Source organism: Eutrigla gurnardus, assembly GCF_963514095.1.
Source record: "Eutrigla gurnardus genome assembly, chromosome: 14".
In the NCBI taxonomy this organism is placed as follows: domain Eukaryota; kingdom Metazoa; phylum Chordata; class Actinopteri; order Perciformes; family Triglidae; genus Eutrigla; species Eutrigla gurnardus.
In genome coordinates, this window is record NC_139937.1 from 26,785,213 (window position 1) to 26,803,104 (window position 17,892).

Below are 17,892 nucleotides of genomic sequence, written 5' to 3' on the forward strand. Positions count from 1 at the left end.
CTCTTAAAGTGCCCCCCCCCCCCCCCTCGTTGGCTGCCAAGAAAATGATCTGAGAACAGCGTTAGCAGGCAGCGACCGCCTATTACTTACCTTTTGGTCAGACGAGGCGTCAGTCAAACATCCAGTATGGCTTGACCGCCAATCGCCACGGAGACAGGACCATTACAACCGAACCATGTTGAGACGGGAGCCATTAGAGCTTTTCTCTCCGAGTCCGCCCGTCGAATGGCAGCATGCCAGTCAACACCCCCCCCCCCCCCAGTGTGAAGGGACACTCCAGCAGGCAGAATTCTTGAGCGGTACTTGCTCCCTGCGTAACCCGCACTGTGCCGAATCATTTATCATACGGGAACCGGAGGGAGGTGAAAGTGGGTTTGATGGCTTTGGTGAGTGACATAAACGTGCCATTGTTCTCTTTTGCCACTAACCTTCCCTCCACCCTTTCTCTTCCTCCCTCCCTGTCTTCTCTATTATCTCCCCCCCTTCCTCTTCTATTCACACATCCATTCCCCCACCCTTCATTTCCGCCGGTAGGCTCGTACCGTACACGAGAGCCTATTCTTGCTTGGTATTGACCTAACAATCAGCGAACTAATGAATTAATCAGTCAACGGTATGGAACTCAATAATATTAGCGGCGGTTGGTTTGATAACGCTGCATGGCGGTGCAATGATTTTTTTGACGCTTTGCCAACTAACTTCCCCCTCCAATCTCCCTCTTGGTCTCTCTCTCTGTCTGTCTGTCTCTCTTCATTCAGGTTCCTATCTCACCCACGAGGCCAGCGGATTGGACGAACACGGCGAGGTGCAGGAAGCGTTCCTCAACGGGAACGATGCCAGCCAGGGCAAGAAGGAGTACCTACTGTAGCCCCTCCCCCTTACCTATCCCCTCTCTTCTGACCTCATCCCCCCTCCCCCTTACCCCCTCCCCCCACTTCCCCACCTTATATACAGTATACACACACACACACACACACTTCTATACAAAGCGCCATAACAGGCGGCCTTCTGAAAACGACTGTATACAGATACTGCACACAGCCAATCCATCCCGCTCCATCCTCACACACACACACACACACACACACACACACACACACACACACACACACACACACAGACACACACACACACGCACACACAGAGAGACCGAGAAAAAGAGAGCCTATAGACCCACCAGCCATTTACGACTGTGCCATATATACTGTAAGTCGGAGAACTGGGGAGAGGGGCGGAGTTTGAATGTAGACGGTAACAAAATGATGCCATAATTATTTTGATCGAGAGACAGAGAGAGAGAGAGAGAGAGACAGAGAAGCAGGGAGCACAAAAGGAAACAGGCGCTTTGCCCCGTGCAAGCCGACAAAAGTGGAAAGGGAATTAGGGGCAGATGACGGCTATAATTCCCTGCCTGGAGAAAATCATCTTTTTCACAAAGCTCCATCTATAACGGCTGGAGACGGCGGGAGCAGCGTATGAAAGGAGAGGAGGGGGGGGGGGGGGGTGGAGCTATTGAGCGCCAGACACTCGAAAATTGAAATTTTTTAAAACTTGCCAAAGCTTCACCACAGACTCATATATTATTCCTGAGCACTAGAGTGCCGGGGAAGTATCCCGACTTCATGAACAAGCTAACTGTCTTGTTGTGATATCCCTGCTGGGCAGCCCGCCGGGGATTTGTGACACCAAATCATCTTTTTAAGGATTTTATTTCCTCTCGACGCGAAGGAAATGGTTCCTTTAATTAACTCCTCCTTCCTCTCCAGTCACCTGTTACCATCCTCTCTCCCCTTTCCCTTATATCTCTCCCCCCCCCCCCCCCCTCCAGTCACCTGTTACCATCCTCTCTCCCCTTTCCCTTATATCTCCCCCCCCCCCCCCCCTCCAGTCACCTGTTACCATCCTCTCTCCCCTTCCCCTTATATCTCCCCCCCCCCTCCAGTCACCTGTTACCATCCTCTCTCCCCTTTCCCTTATATCTCCCCCCCCCCCCCCCCCTCCAGTCACCTGTTACCATCCTCTCTCCCCTTCCCCTTATATCTCCCCCCCCCCCTCCAGTCACCTGTTACCATCCTCTCTCCCCTTTCCCTTATATCTCTCCCCCCCCCCCCCTCCAGTCACCTGTTACCATCCTCTCTCCCCTTCCCCTTATATCTCCCCCCCCCCCCCCCTCCAGTCACCTGTTACCATCCTCTCTCCCCTTCCCCTTATATCTCCCCCCCCCCCCCTCCAGTCACCTGTTACCATCCTCTCTCCCCTCTCCCTTATATCTCCCCCCCCCCCTCCAGTCACCTGTTACCATCCTCTCTCCCCTCTCCCTTATATCTCCCCCCCCCCTCCAGTCACCTGTTACCATCCTCTCTCCCCTCTCCCTTATATCTCCCCCCCCCCCCCCCCCCCTCCAGTCACCTGTTACCATCCCCTCTCCCTTATATCTCTCTCTTTCTCCCCCTCTCTCTCTATCGCTCCTCCTTTGTTGGCTCCTATTAATGAAAGGATTAGTGTTGGGCTGCGTTCCTTACAAGGAAGAAAGGAATATGACTTGCTAAGGCATTAAAGAAGAGCTTAATTATTTTAGAATGCCATTAGGAGGATAAAAAGGTTTATAAGTCTTAATAAGGAGGGCAAGGGGAGTGAATGAATGAGAAAATAAAAATGGGTGGATATTTTTTCGGAACGCTGCCACACATACAGAAACACACTCATCCGTACCGTTACCATGTCGACAGAACAAGTATACATATCTCTGAATTCCTTATTTGTACAAAAAAAGAACAGCAACGTAAATTAAATGAAACTTTTAAGAGAAAAAAAAACATTTACTATCGCATTATGAAGCAACTATACTAACACAGAATATTAGCCTATAGAGGTGCAAAGCAGAACAAAACTACTGTCCAGTGATCTTTAAAGAAAAATAAAGAAAAGAATAAAAAAATATCATATGTCTTTATGAGAAACCAGAGGTCTTATTGATTTTTTTATTAATTATTATTTGAACTATTATGATTGTTGTTAATGTTATTATTATTGGCGTTGTTATTATTATAATTGTAAATGTAAAAGAAATGTACACTTCCCATGGTTTGTTTTTGGTTCCACTGTAGAGAAAATTGCTGTCTTTTTTCACTTTTACCTTTCCTCTCTTTCCCAGTCTTTCTCTCTCTTTCTCTTCGTCTCCTGTGCCTAGTCGTCTCTTCTCCTGTCTTTCACTCTTGTTTATTTTAGAGTCCATGTGTCACTGTTGATATATAGCTAACTATTCTTTATAGGGGAAAGATACAAAGCACGACAAAATAAAAAAGAATTCAAAAATACCCTCCGGGATCAGACTTGTTTCTTGGGCGTGTTTACTGTGTAATTAGCAGGTGCAGGAAAAAAGGGAACAGGAGAACGGGGAGCGTGTGATGAGATCAATGGGGAATAGTGCAGTTCTAGGTGGGAAGATAAAGATGAAGGCGATGGAGCGGGTTGTATCTGTCAGCTCATTCAGAATGAATAGAATAAACAAAACATGGGGGAGGGGGGTCTGTGGCGCCTGCTAATGAATCAAAAGAACAGATAGAAGAAAAGGGTGACGGGGAGGGTTGAGTCGGATGCAAGCAGCCAAAATATGACTCTGCCATTAACTTCCGCGCAATCAATACCCGATTCTGTCGAGGAGCACTCAATGTGTCCATCTGTGCGTTTAGGGGTCTAGATTTGAAAGCCGCCCGTAGGTCGGCGGGATGATAGATCGATGTGTTTCTCTCCCCGTCGATGGCGAGGCTCCACGGTCGCCTGTCATAAAGACAGATTGTCAAACGGCAATCAAAGTAATGGACTCGCCAGGCGCTACCAGCGTGAGGTGACACTCCGGCCAACAAAACAATTCACACACACACACACACACACACAAATTGACAACCAGACATATCTTCAGTTTATGACACCGAGCTGGCACAAAGGTAGCGCAGGTAGCTCCCCGCTAACAGAGCAGCCGAGGTCGATGAGTCATAAAACTGAGAATATTGTCCCTTTAAATGTCTCTGAAACAGAAGTGTGTGTCCTTCAGAGGTTTCATGTGGTTTTTTGGGGGTTTTTTTGTAATTCAGGCATTTTCAGATTTCAAGACAAAAAGGAACAAAACCATGGTGCATGGTACATCCACAGTCTCACCACCCCCCTCCATTCATGGCACAGACATCACAGGACGTGGCATATGAAAAATGTCAAATCATAAATAAAAATGTTTCTTGTTGGATTCACAGCACTCAGTCTGGTTCTGTTGGGAAACAAGTCAACTATCTAGTTCAAGCACTATATTTTTGTACGTTCTCTGTAAAAGAAAATATGTTTGCCACATTCATATGCACAGCACTTACTGTAGGCTTTTGCTAATGCTGTCACTGCTTGCTCTGGTGCATCCTGGGAAAGCGGCCATTATCCAACCATAACAAAGATACCATTCAGCTGCTGGACCCTAACGATAATCAGACCACCACTGTGAACACGGAGGGCGATTATCCGATCAATAGACGAGTAAAAAAGGAGATTGAGGCGAGCCAGATAACACTCCCAGTTTGTGACATGCAGGGAATACCACATAATCTGGCCAGTAATGACACACGATGAATGCTCTGCTATGAATAACTGACATGGTTTGGCTCCCCGACGCTTGTTTCAACGATTAACATCCGGAACGAGTTCACGTCAAGATAATTCCACGTTTACGGCCCATTTATGATGTCGTATCTCATGTCCTTACGAGTATATCACAGTCCATCCCAACACAAAGGCTTTATGTTTCTGCTGGATGAGACGCGGTTTTATTAAAACCGACGTGCTTATGTTCACCGGTCTTGGCATTTTGACCCTAGCGAGGTGAGGAGGTGCGAGGAGAGCGGCGGCGTAGCGTGAGGCATTGATTGAGGTGCCTGAGGCCGACCGCCATCAGGAAGCAAAGAGCTTTCAGGCACACGGAACAATCGAATGGGTTCCTCTATCAATAATGTGTTCCAGTCATGGATTCTTTTTTATGTTGTGATGGAAGACATACTGTACTCTGTATTCATACATAAAAAATAGAAATGAAAAGCAGAGAACAAGTGTGAGGATAAATTGCAAAGATCTTAGAAATATGTTGGAAAAATAATCAACAGAAATACAACACAAAACACAAAATTGCGACAACAACAGATCCGAAACCCTGAAAGGAAAGAGCTGCTCTGGGAAAAGAAACGGGAAAAAGAAAAGAAATGTCATGTCAGTGAGATTTTTTACAATAACGTGACTCAAGATGAACAATCCAATTAGAGTGAGCACCCCCCCGCCTTTTTTATTACATGAGAGCATTACATTGCATTTACAAGTTTAATCAAAACAGCCACAGAGATTATGTCATAACCAGGTTAATGATGTTTTCTCCACGACGCCGTGTCCTCTCCGGACCACGTTTTAAACCAAATGTTTAATTAAATGCCGTCACTCATACATCTACATTGCTGGTGGTTTGGCTTAGCGAGAGACTAGAAACAGGCTTTGAATAAGACCCGCAGGATCGGCAGTCAAAAGCAAACAGACATCTGTGATCGGGCTACAGTCGTCATCTGGAGACATCATTTTCTCCCTGACATTTGGTGTGGGACCTGATAATTAACTGGCCTTTTCATTTGCGAGTTATTCATGACGTCTGTGCACAAGGTAGCTGATTAGGCAACAACAAACAGGAATGGGCTAGGCCTGTAATTAGTCTTCTTTAGTCAACAAGCTATTTATTTCAAACACTGTTTTTTTTCTCATTCATTTCAAAAACATGGAAGTTTGATTATACGTTATAATTTCACTGCTTGAAGATGATGATGTAGGAAACGACATTTCTTCAGAATTCAGACCTCTGGGCACACTTTGGCTTTGAGGGAGGACCACGGAGCCGCCTGCACCGCCTCGCGCAACACCAAATGGACAGACTTCCCTCTGGAAGCGGCTGCTGGAGGTGGAAGGTGGGAGAGAGGAAAAGATGTCCGTTCCACCTCCGCCTGTTTCTTAGGAGGGGTGAAGAGGATCTGGGGCACGAGGCTGTACAGCTGGAAGAGGAACATGGCAACTGCGTGAGCCCAGGCGGGGAGATTGGTGTTGGGGGTGAAAAGCAAGAGGGCGTGGATAATGTGGAGCGGCAGGCACAGCAGGACTAGAAGAGAGATGGACAATGCGAGGGAACGGACCCGGCAGGAGTCGTGTTTAGGGGGGTCTGCGTGGCTCAGGGGGGTCTTCCTGGGCTTGATGCAGAGCAGGTCCAGGTAGATGACCAGCAGGCAAAGCAAGGGGAGCATGAACACGGTCACCCCGTGGACATAGACGAGGAACTGGGGACTGAGGATGGTGTCGGGGGCGCACACCCCCCAGTGGCTGCTGTGGATCTCGGCGTAGGTGAAGTTGTGCATGTCTTCCACGTAGAACTTGGACAGGAAGCCTCCGTACGGGAGGTACTTCCCGATGACCTTGCGGTCGTGGTGGTGCTTGGGGGGCGGGGAAGGCGTAAGGTGGGGCAAAGAGGTCGTCGAGTTGCCATCCAGCCCAAGGCCGGCGGTGCCTGGATCGATCCCGCCCTTCCTCCAGGCATCGAGGAGGTCCGAGCCGATGAACTGGGCGAAGGAGGACAGAACGGAGCCCACCCAGCACAGCAGGACCACGCAGAGCGCTCGTTGGCGGGTCATCACCGAAGAGTACCTGGCGTTCGCAAAAACAGAAGCTGTTTTTCAGAATGCCTCAATGCCGAAATGAAAATGAGTTGCTTTTGTCAGTCAACTGTCGGTGCAAAGCAATTGAAGGCCACTAAAGAGGAACAATACTGGCTCTCATCCACCGAAAGGCTGGATTTGTACTTCAAAGAGCTCCAGCGTGGACTGATATTTACCATGCCAAGAACGCACAGAACAACCTATATAACCTAACAGCGTGCATCTTGACATGTTGCTGCTTCTGTTTTTTTGCCCTCGTATTTATCTTCTTCCTTTATTGCCGAAAGCATATTTTAAAGTATTGAGTCTTGCCACCCACATATTCACCCTCACCCACATGCATACAATCAAGTATTAAAATAATCACTGTCATGTACATTATGAGATGCTTTATTATATTGCATATTTATTTTATGTGAGGAATTTAATTTTCAATATTTAAAAGTCACTTTTCACTTTAACTGATTTGTATAATTGTATACTCAAAAATTACTTTAATTCAAATATTATTTATTTATTAAATTTAATACAATGTACAAAACCCAGCAGACATCAGCACAAACTGCAAAGGTGGATATTTAGCTCCAAATCATGCACAAAACAACAAGTAATAAAAACAACACTATATGGAGAAAGAATAAAAAAACAACAAACGAGGAGCACAACGGAGCCAGGCAAGAAGCACTAAAAGAAAAACAATCAAGACATTTTTTTTATTTATTCTTTCTGTTCAGTTTTAAGTTTTACAGATTTTAGATTAAGGTCTGAAATACAAACATCAAAATTGTTCATAAAATAAATTACATGAACAAAAAGTAATGTTCTGGACTCACCTGTCTCCCAGATGATGCTGCAGGTGGGCGTCCAGCGTGAGGATCATAACCAGGAACATGGTAAACTGCCTCACCAGCAGGGGGCAGCACACCAAGGTGATGCACGTGTACAGACACTGCGGGGTTCGCAGGTTGAGCAGCACGTCCACGGGGACGCCGACCGCACCACCCACGGCGCCCACCCAGCCCAGGCACAGCCGGAGACAGCAGGAGACGCTCCCGGCTCGGGCCCGGGCTCCCTGGCTCCCCTCCTGGACCTCGGCCACTGTACCACCACCACTGACCGCCATCCACAACCTGATGCTCACCCCAATTACAGACACAGACAGGATGCACTGGCACAGGGAGTATAGCCATATGACTTCCATATCTGGGGGAGATTTTTAAAAAGAAAGAAAGGGGCACAGTTTAAAACATCGTTACTGATAATGATGTGAAAGAGCAAAACATATTTTAGAGAAATGTATCAATGCTTATGCAAATACCGCCTCTATTACTCCCACTCTGGTTGCCACTCCTGCCCTGTGTTCTGCACATGGCTCTTTCAGCAAAGAGGGCTTCTGCAGCGTTTGCTTGCATTGTCAAAGAAATGGTCAAACTTACAGAAAGACAAAGAAAAAAGATGGAATACAAATGAGAACAGGGTGACAAAAGGGTGGGGGGAAGTGTTCAGGTTAAGCATAGGGGGTGTGGGTCTGAATAATAAAAAAAACATTCAGCGAGAGAGGGACGGAGGGTGAAAGCACAGACGTGGAAGGAGGGTCGAGAATGCGATGCAAGTTTATGCTAGTGGCAGAGAGACAGGCGAGGGGGAGACTTGATATTTTTGATAGTTATTGGAGAGCTGTAAACGTGCCTGGAGAGTGAAAAGGTCAGGCCAGACCAGACTTGACAGAACTCCTCCACCGAGGATGTGAGCACCATGCAAACACGCAGAGCAACAAGCATCAAGCCGGGGTGGCAACACACTGCTAACACTTTCTTTTATCTCTTCTGCTGGTCTTGGTTTTGTCTCTTCTTTTTCTCCCTCCGGCCCGCCGTGCATCAATCGCAGCGCTACCCACTCTCCCAGACACAAATAGGCCCAGACATTTTTACGTAAATACTTGAACGCTTATACTCAATCACACAAGCGCACACACTCTCCCCCGACTGAGTTCATTTCCAGCAAATTGTTTCAGAAAATGATTGGCAGCTAATGGAAGTGCATTTTCAAACCAAAATACTGGGTGGGTGGATATTGGAATAGCAGATTTTCCGGAGCAACCTGTCCATTCCGAGCAACTGACCTTTCCAAAAATGTTTATTGTTATAGTCATCACTTTTATGTAATAATTGTGCCCAGCTGAAATAACCTCTTCATACCACTCAATAATCACTTCACACAGTAGTCACACCACTTGAAGGGCCTCAGCAAAATTGATTTACTCAAGTAATTAATAGAGTTTAATCCACCTAGTGTGAGTTTTCAATTCAAATTGGTGACTCCCAGTGTAATGAATTGCCTTAATTAATCAATTAAGCTCTTTGAAACAACATTCCAAGCTATTGGGCCAGACCCTTTCAGCGTGGTCAGGGCTTTTAAACGTTTTCAAGTCAGCAGTGCCTGGATGTTGACTTAATAAGAACATGAATAAAAGTGTACAGTTACCTGCGTTGAAGCCCTGCGATGACTCAGATAGTTTACACAAAGCTCTATCCTCTGTATGACTTTGCTGCCTTTTTATTTCCCTCCAGGATCACTATCGCTCACTCCCTCACTCTAAACTGTCTGCCCCCACTGACTGAGTATAAACCTGATTCATAAACCTCCGCTTATCCACCTGCCTTCTATCTCTCTCTCTCCTGTCTCTGCAAACATATCAATTGTGTCAATGTTGGAGCATGGCTGCCCTTTCCATTGGAGATGTGCAAAGGGCAACACCACCGCTGCCAAGTATAGGGAAATATGTAAATAAGGCTCATGGGCATAGGCCAACACGCAACTGCAGAAATAAGGTTTATTCTTCGTCATTGAAGCAAAAAAGATTTTGTTCTTTTATTCCTCCTTATCATTACATGAAACAAAATAAGCAGATAACACCAGTATGAACTCTATTGCTTGGATACCTACAGAGGGAATCCATGCCCTTAATAAAGAATATACCTTGGGGCATGTACCTTACATTATCCACATGATTCCTGTGATTATAGACAGATCGTTAAATAATACATTGTTCTCTCCAGCAAACCAAGAAAGAATAAAGCTTTGCTGGCAACCAAGAAACCCATGCAGTCTGGAGCCACTCTGTTGAAAATCAGTTGGAAACTATGTTTTTTGTGTGCTCAAACTGTTTACTTTCGTTTTTAAATGCAAATCAGCTCCGTTGAACTGCAGGGCTGACAGTTATGGCCCCCGAGAATGTGGCCATATTTCCAAAAAATCACCCAAGTGTATCATACAACAAATCATTCTCCCATGTTCTGTCAAAAGGGCCAAGCTCCAGGCAGGGGCATGCCGAGCCCAACTGAGCCCCATGTTTAAAAGAACATAGGCTACCACCACAATGAAAATAAAAGAGATGAACAAAGTCACATTGCCTGCTGCAATGTTAAATACAGCTGCAGTATGTTTGTTGGTTAATTGTGGTGGAGGACAGGCAAGGGCGATACAGACTACACATGTAGAGTCATAATAAGAAAACACTGTTACAATAAATGTATCATTTCACATGTGCCTCATAGCATAATATGCTAATCTCAAAATTAATAACTTGCATCTCATTTTGTTTGCGCATATTTATAAAGTAGATGTGACTATCAAAGGTGATAACTCAGTAAAATATGTATTTCAGTGAATATGGGAGATTAAAATATTTGGTATGTGCCATGTTTCTCTGGCACAATTACAACGTGGTCGGTGGATGTGATCCAGGTCTCGCGTGACGGAACGAGATTTGTCCGTTTTAACATCAGTCGGAAACCCCGTTCCACCCTCTTCCCTTCGCTGTCCCTAAGCAAGGTAAAGCGCTAGAATTTGCCCTCGCTTCCATTACATTAAATTGCTTCAAATATCTATAAGTTCCTCTCGAAACGTCGTCAGGTAGGACATAACGTAAACATTGACAAAGTGGTGGAGCCAAACGCGAGGTTATTAAGCGTCTTTCTTTGTTATCGGAGGGTTTTACTTGAATGTTGCGCTCGTAGTGTAGCGGAGCTTGTAATGGCTGCCCCCATGCTACCTCGTTGAGGCCTGCTAGCTGTGCCTAGCGTCCTGATTTATCTTTGAATTTATTGCCGAAACGTTACGTGGATATGCATATTGCCAAAGTTGACGTCGTTTGAAGGGTATTGTGATCACTGTGAATTGTTTAGAAATGGTTAGGGTTTACTGATAAACGGACTTAACCCCGGACGGGTCCGTGAAAGTTGGCTAGTTCATTAGCGCTTACATCCCCGCTGCTAACGAAGCTAACGCCGGTTGAACGCGTGTAGCCAGGCTCCACCGCGGATGTATCGCTCCACCACGGATGCATCGGCTTTCAATTGTTAACTTGGCATCTCGGTGTTACCCATCACATCGGTGGTTAAAGGCAAACGGGTCATTCATGGGTTTGACGAAGCGACATGATGGCTAAGCTGCTCGCTGTGTAACGTTGGTTTCTGGAGCACGTTATTTCCACTGCACAGGGATCAGCATCCTCGTAGAAGAGGTGTACTCCTGAGTTACCAACGGTGTTTTCATTGCAACAGTAGTCACGTTGAGGTGTCTCCTTTTTATTCAGATGCCAGGTGTCACGGTGAAAGACGTCAACCAGCAGGAGTTTGTCCGTGCCCTGTCGGCCTTCCTGAAGAAGTGAGTACAGCTTTGTTTTACACAGTCTTAGTAGTGGGTGGTGTACTTCTCTGTAAAGTTAATTCATTCTTTCAGGATTCATGCAGCCTTGATTTTGACCTGCACAGCATGTGATGGCATGCAATATAGCAGTGATGATGACATGCCATAAACAAATACTGAATTGTATATTTATTATACACTGTCCATGTTGCCCTGATTGTTTGTGAATTCAGAAATGGATTAAAATTGAATATTTTAAATGCAAATGGGCTACATTTTAATTGTGCAGCAGCAAAAGTAATTTTTACAACAGCAAAGTCACAGTAAGCTAATTGATATCTCACTGGAAACGAATCTAAATGTCACAAAGGTGTATATAATAATGCTCTGTCTCAGCCAGCAGCTAAGTTTATAAGAATTGTAAGATACATGGCACACAGGCAAGTTAAACTACACACTGCTTTTGTTTTAGATCGTGTTGCAGATGATTTAAGATGTGCCCTGTACTATGTATGTATTTATATGGAGAGACCTGACACGGAGAAGGTACAACCTCCAGCATGATAATAAGTAGCAAGGTTTGTAGACCATGTGCTGTTAAATGCAGGATTTAGGTTACAATCCCAAAGCAAAAGGATTTTTCTCATGAATCACATTTCAGGCAACATTTTGCGATATTTTCACGTGTATCCCCATGAAACATACGTACAATTTATGGGTCAGCGCTAGTTCTATCACAGAAACTAATGCTACACGCTGTGAAAGTGATTATATGGAGCCCTGTTGTAGCCAAGTATAATGCTGACACTTCTCGTCTGCCTCCAGGTCAGGAAAGCTGAAGGTGCCTGACTGGGTGGACCTTGTAAAGCTGGGTAAGCACAAGGAGCTGGCTCCCAGTGACGAGAACTGGTTCTACATCAGAGCAGGTATGTCCAAATATTTATACTCTGATCCCACTCACCATTGGTCTCTGTGATACTAGAACTATCAAGTTGTACATATCCCAACATGCGTTTACAGTAGAGCAATGCAATTCCACCACATGCTGAAGTTGGAAGCAGATGCTGCCTCCTGAATGACTCTTGCCATTGAGACCAGGGCTCATATTAAGAAATTTGCATTTAGACCTTTTTAAATGGTGCTTAAAAAGATGATGATATCGTTTGTCATTTGCTGCCAATTTATTAAGCGGTTAAGACTAAAAAGGATTACATCTAGTGCTATATTTTAAGTTGTAATAGAAGGCAGGGTTAAACTCTCACTGCCTGATGTAAAAGTTAACTGCTTATCTCTGACCTCCAATGCCTTGCTGATGAAATATTAAACCACAATACTCATTCATTCCTATCTCGGTTTCTTACCGAGGCTACACGGCCACTTACCCAAGTGTCTTTATTTTGTCGTGTTGAGAGGGAACCTTCAAAGCCACATATTGCTGCATCATAACTGCCTCATCCTGCTCCCACAGCATCCACAGTTCGCCACCTGTACCTCCGTGGAGGTGCTGGAGTTGGCTCCATGACCAAGATCTATGGAAGTCGCCAGAGAAACGGCGTGTGCCCTGCCCATTACAGTGTAGGATCCAAGAACGTGGCTCGTAAGGTGCTGCAGGCCCTTGAGCTGCTCAAGATGATTGAGAAGGATCCCAATGGGTGAGTATCTCTTTTCATTGTTTCCACTAGATAACTTCATAAGTTAAGAACAAGAAATGGTTAATTATTCATTTGTGGAAAGTGGCCTGTTTCAGTGGCAATGAAGTGTTTGCACACAATTGTTGAAAAGTTACTGTGAAGAGGTTTTGTGTGGATCAGAGAAAGTGGAGAAGGAAATGCACAATTACCAGTTTTAGATTGTAATTGATAGAAATACCTCTCTTCTGTATTGTGATGGTCAATGTAGCAGGTTCCCTGATCAAGTTATTTCAAGCCAATGTCTGGCTACATTCATCCATTGCGGGGGAAAATAGGATAGAACGCAGACATCAGTTTCCATCCATTTAGTTTTTAAGTTTACCTGTAATCCTGGGTACGTCCATAAAAATGGACACAAATCTGCCAGACACAGAGCGAACGAACTGAAATTACGTCAGATAGACACGGGTATAAAAATGACATTGTAGAGTTTTGGGAATTATTCAGGCCTCTTAATCAGAGATGGTATTAGTGGGCCTTTTATTTCACTGAAACTTGAGCATTATTATCATATATTAAATTTCCCTTTTACACTCGGTTCATGACTGCATTCCCAATATCCATGTATTTCTTTGTAGTAATAGAGCATTGTACAAGATGACAGGGAATATGTTTTTTTTTTTAAACATGCTGTCAACAGTCAAATTCACAGCATGTATTACTTGGCCTGTGCATGCTGTAGTGTTTTTTTGCTTTGGTGGACAGGGAGTAGTTAACATACTTTCTTACACGTACGGCCACTAGTTTTTGCGATGCAGAACCATGATGTAATAGAGACCCATAAATGTGGTGCTGGGTAACTGATCTCTCTCAATGCATAAGCTTGGATTTGGCTCCTCAGATCTGCAGAAAAATGTGATCACACTGTAATGAGAGGACTAATTGGTTTTTATTCAGTTCAAGTGGGTAAGAAAGTGAAATTCCATTTCCAATTGCCTCCGTTTCAGTTTTCATGAACGTGTATGGATGTGGCTTTTTTGACCAATACTGTGGTCAATGTGGCGTGAAGTAGTTATTGAAGGCATAAACCATTTTTGCATTGCTTTTTGCACAATTTGTGTAGGTTAATGTATTCTGTTGTGTTGAGTCGTACTCCTGTTTTAATTTCTGCTGTTCTTTCTCCCAGTGGTCGTAGACTTACCGCCCAGGGAACCAGAGACTTGGATAGAATTGCTGGCCAGGTGAGAAACTAACCCGTCTTTAACTATATTGATGTACACAAGAGCAACTTGGCTTTTTGATTACTTATACTTGATAATATTTTAGCAAAACCATACAGAGGCCTAACTTTTCAGATTACTGGAGTATTGTTGATACTTGGGTTATAAAGCATGTCCCAGATGCATCATTACTTTGAGTACATATAAATGAGTAATTATGCAATTATTCTATTACCCAAAAAGTATAGTATGTGCCTTTTGTCCACACATTGTCTGAGCATTTTAACGTGATGTACTCTTTGTCTGTGGTACACAAACGGCCACGCCTAACAAACTGAAACATTTCAAGATAACTGAAAACAATGCAAGGGGTTTAGAAACAGGTTTTAACTGACATTTAAAAATGTTTATGGCACAAAGGACAATGTCACTGTTTGTTGCATCTGAAATGGACAAATCCATTTACTGATCTGTATGAATAGTCATATCCCCACGAATGTTGTCGGTTACACACTTAATCTGTACCTTGCCTTAAATCCAGAACCAACTTCACACAACCTTTATGGTACTTGTGGTGATAGAATATGAATCTCATTTACTGTCGTGTGACATCTTCACTGTGCCTCAACATTTCCCTGCTACCACCACCGTGGCCCTGCTTTTCTGTCCGTTTAGTTTATTAGGATCCCCATTAGCTGGGGCACAGACCCAGCTATTCTTCCTGGGGTCCAGCAGTAAAAAAAAAAATACATACAAACGTCTGTTCAACTCTATGGCTCATGTACAAAGTCAAATTGAGCCGCACTTAGCCGTATGCAGCATATGTAAGAGCTTAATCTAGGTCCCTGTGTGAAGGGAATTTTGTGTGTTGTGGCCATAATGTTATGACAGTTGCTGCAGACCGTATCCTAAATGCAGCTCATTTTCCTCTGGTGGTTGAGAATGAAATTCCACCAGACCCTTACCTGTTCCTGTACTTGTTTCCTACTGTCTCAATAATGAAAAACACAAAGGGGAATGACTTCCCACTGCTTTAAATGGTAAACATTGTGCTGAATCGATTTAGTATGTATGCTACAGCCTGGTCTAACCTACTGCTAGAATTTAAATGCTCCAGTATCAGACTCCCAAGCTTTTGAAAGAATATCATCGCAGCCTGATCCTGCCTCGGCAATATTTGATTTTTGTGACGTTCAGACTCACTCTGGGTGGTGCCGTTAGCATGTGTGATCACAGAAATCCATCCTTTTTTCTGCTTTGATGTGACACCTTGTCTGTTGTGGGAGTACACGGCCCCAGTGTCACTAAAGCATGCAAGGCTTTTTAAAGCTCTTGTCCTTCGGCACATTTTCCTCTGCCAGGCAAGCGAGTTATGCGTCTTGTGTGGCACGCTATTGGCATTGTTTGTTCACCGTCACGTAAAAACAAATCGCAATTGGGTCTTGTCAAAAATCAGCAGAGAGGCAGCAGTGTTGTGATAATCCAAGGGTAAAGGGGGTAAACATGTGGAGGGAATTTCATGCTTGGCAAGTCCGCCGTATGGCACAAATTTTCTTCTTGTTTACTCATGCTAATGAGCTGTATGCAGAGGAGCAGACCTAGGCGCAGCTCCGCCTACCTGCTGCACAAAACCAGCACAAAGCATGTTGCTGTGTTCTGCCGTCTCACGAATCCCCCTCGTGTGTTATAGTTTCTGATAGCTTTTTAAGAGATTGCTCTTTGCAAGTGAGGTTATGCCATGTGTTCTCAGTAGACTATTCATGGTGTTTTTTGGGCACAAAACTGTTTCTCCTCCAAACCGTGTTCATTCAAGCCACCCTGAAATTGCATTTTGATAGCATCTTAAATTGTACATTTCCTATTGCAATGTTGTTTGAACAGGAAATGTGCAAGTAATCCAATAGAATATCAAGCAGATGGAACGATTCATTTGATTGTTGGTGAATCAAATTAGTTTTAATAGTGGGGAACCTTTGCACCATCTATGGCAGCACGACAAACCATTAAAATACTTTTTTTTCCACAGCAAATAATAAAATTTTGAAAGGCAATGCAACAACTCCTCTGCTCTTGGGCTAATTTATGAATATGCCTCTTTCTATTTTTTTTTCTTCACAGGTCGCAGCTGCAAACAAGAAAACTGTTCAATAAATCTCTTTTTGAAGAAAGTCAAACATTGTGTGCTTTTTTTTTTGGAAGTATGTGAACAATGATGAACTGCTTTGTGATGATGGTCTGCTAAGTATCTTTGAAGTACCAAGCTCACCTTGTCAGATTTTAAGAAATTGCCTTGTTGAAGTTCATTGATGCCAAATTTATTGACAAGGGAGAGAAAATTTTAAAGGTCGAGATGGTCGACCTGATCAGCTAGTTTCTGTAAAAATATGAACATTTGGACTTGAGCTCGGTAGAGAAAAGCAAGCTACTGCACAAAATCAACCTCTGGTTTCCAATAGTTTATTAGCCACACAAACAAAGCAATTTTGTTGAACCTACATTAAATGAGCACTGATTATGTATTCATATCATGTCCTAAAAGTCGTCACAAGCTCACTACAGGGTGCAGTTTAATTTATCAGAGCAGCTCGCAGGAAGCATTTTCAGTCTGAACAAAATGCATACACCCCCTGGTCGGTGGCCAATGTTATCTACCGTCATCATACACACAGCTTCCATATTAATATCCCCCCGATGCAGTTAGCAGATTGAGCCACGATACCATGACAACCAAGTAAATTTGTTCAGTTCACAAAGGCAGATGATTACATGTCCATAAGCAGCACGGTTGACTGTTCAATAGCTGGCGAGGAATGATGTCATGATTTAGTGGTTTAATTCAGGGCCACAGTGCCACCTAGAGATTAGAACCGCACGTTTCTAAGCCAATCTGGCAATGTTAATAGCGTTGAACAAATGTAACATTTTCTGTTTTGCACCCTCGCTGTTGGGATAAAACGGCGTCATTTAAGGTATGAGGGTGATGTGTGTTTTTTAGGTAGATAGGCCTTTACTGCTTCTTAATTTGTCATTATTAAAGAAGCCTTAATAGTGAGCATTCATAGCTCAAACTTAAATCTTTTCTGAAAACGTATGCCTGAAGAATAATCTAAGTTATGTCAAGTTTATAGAAAGTCTTAAGCTTTTCTTAGGAGATAAACTTGCATGTTCTCATGTGTAAAAAGTTCAATCAGTGAGACTTTGATTTAATTTGGCGGTGCTTCTGAAATCCTGCAGAGGGTGCCAAAGCCTATAGAATGTCAAGACTATGCTCTTTGGGGTGATTGCCTCTCAGGCATCTGTTCATGGACTCAAAGCAGTAGCTCTTATTCATCTAATGGCAGAAGTGTTGTTTCTTAGGAGTAGCTAAAATTAGTTATTATAATACAGTATTTACAAAGAAAAAAAAGTTTGACATTTTACAAGATTGATTTTGAGCTTGCTGTATAAAGGTTTCTTGATTTCCGCTGTTGGCAGTTTTCCATAACTTTGTCTCCAATGTTATGCGTAAGATACAACACCGCTCACATTGTTTTTATTGTAAAAGCTTCAGGAGAAATGTAAAGAGTCGGGGCCAACCAACTTTAAAACATCAATCTGTTTTTCTCATTTTCAGTTTGAGCCAGTGGAGCTTTTTGTAGTTCCTCAGCCCTGGGCCAACAAAACTACAAGCAC

General features: G+C 43.8%; 3 protein-coding genes across 8 annotated transcripts in view; 2 read left to right on the forward strand and 1 right to left on the reverse strand.

Moving 5' to 3' along the window:
- Positions 1–1,888, forward strand: part of cadm4 (cell adhesion molecule 4) — a 216,598-nt gene extending 214,710 nt beyond the window's left edge. For 2 of the 6 annotated variants that reach the window (XM_084027268.1, XM_084027266.1), the window contains one exon: positions 759–949. In XM_084027268.1, coding sequence (XP_083883394.1) covers positions 759–868 — 110 coding nt within the window. In that variant the 3' untranslated portion in view covers positions 869–949. Of the gene's footprint in view, positions 1–534; positions 614–758 lie in introns of all 6 variants that reach the window. The other 4 variants (XM_084027265.1, XM_084027267.1, XM_084027263.1 and 1 more) reach the window with 4 other exon arrangements.
- Positions 1,889–5,867: 3,979 nt separating this feature from the next.
- LOC311024255 (adenosine receptor A1) lies at positions 5,868–9,284 on the reverse strand (the record flags this gene model as incomplete). Its single annotated transcript, XM_084026578.1, has 3 exons — positions 9,204–9,284; positions 7,553–7,922; positions 5,868–6,708 (listed from the first exon to the last, which is right to left on the reverse strand). The coding sequence occupies exons 2-3, from the start codon at positions 7,918–7,920 to the stop codon at positions 5,868–5,870; spliced, it is 1,209 nt and encodes a 402-aa protein (XP_083882704.1). The 5' UTR covers positions 7,921–7,922; positions 9,204–9,284.
- A 1,212-nt stretch (positions 9,285–10,496) lies between these two features.
- Positions 10,497–16,381, forward strand: rps19 (ribosomal protein S19). Its single transcript, XM_084027523.1, has 6 exons — positions 10,497–10,553; positions 11,317–11,387; positions 12,195–12,295; positions 12,838–13,021; positions 14,187–14,241; positions 16,339–16,381. The coding sequence occupies exons 2-6, from the start codon at positions 11,317–11,319 to the stop codon at positions 16,369–16,371; spliced, it is 444 nt and encodes a 147-aa protein (XP_083883649.1). The 5' UTR covers positions 10,497–10,553; the 3' UTR covers positions 16,372–16,381.
- Positions 16,382–17,892: the final 1,511 nt, after the last annotated feature.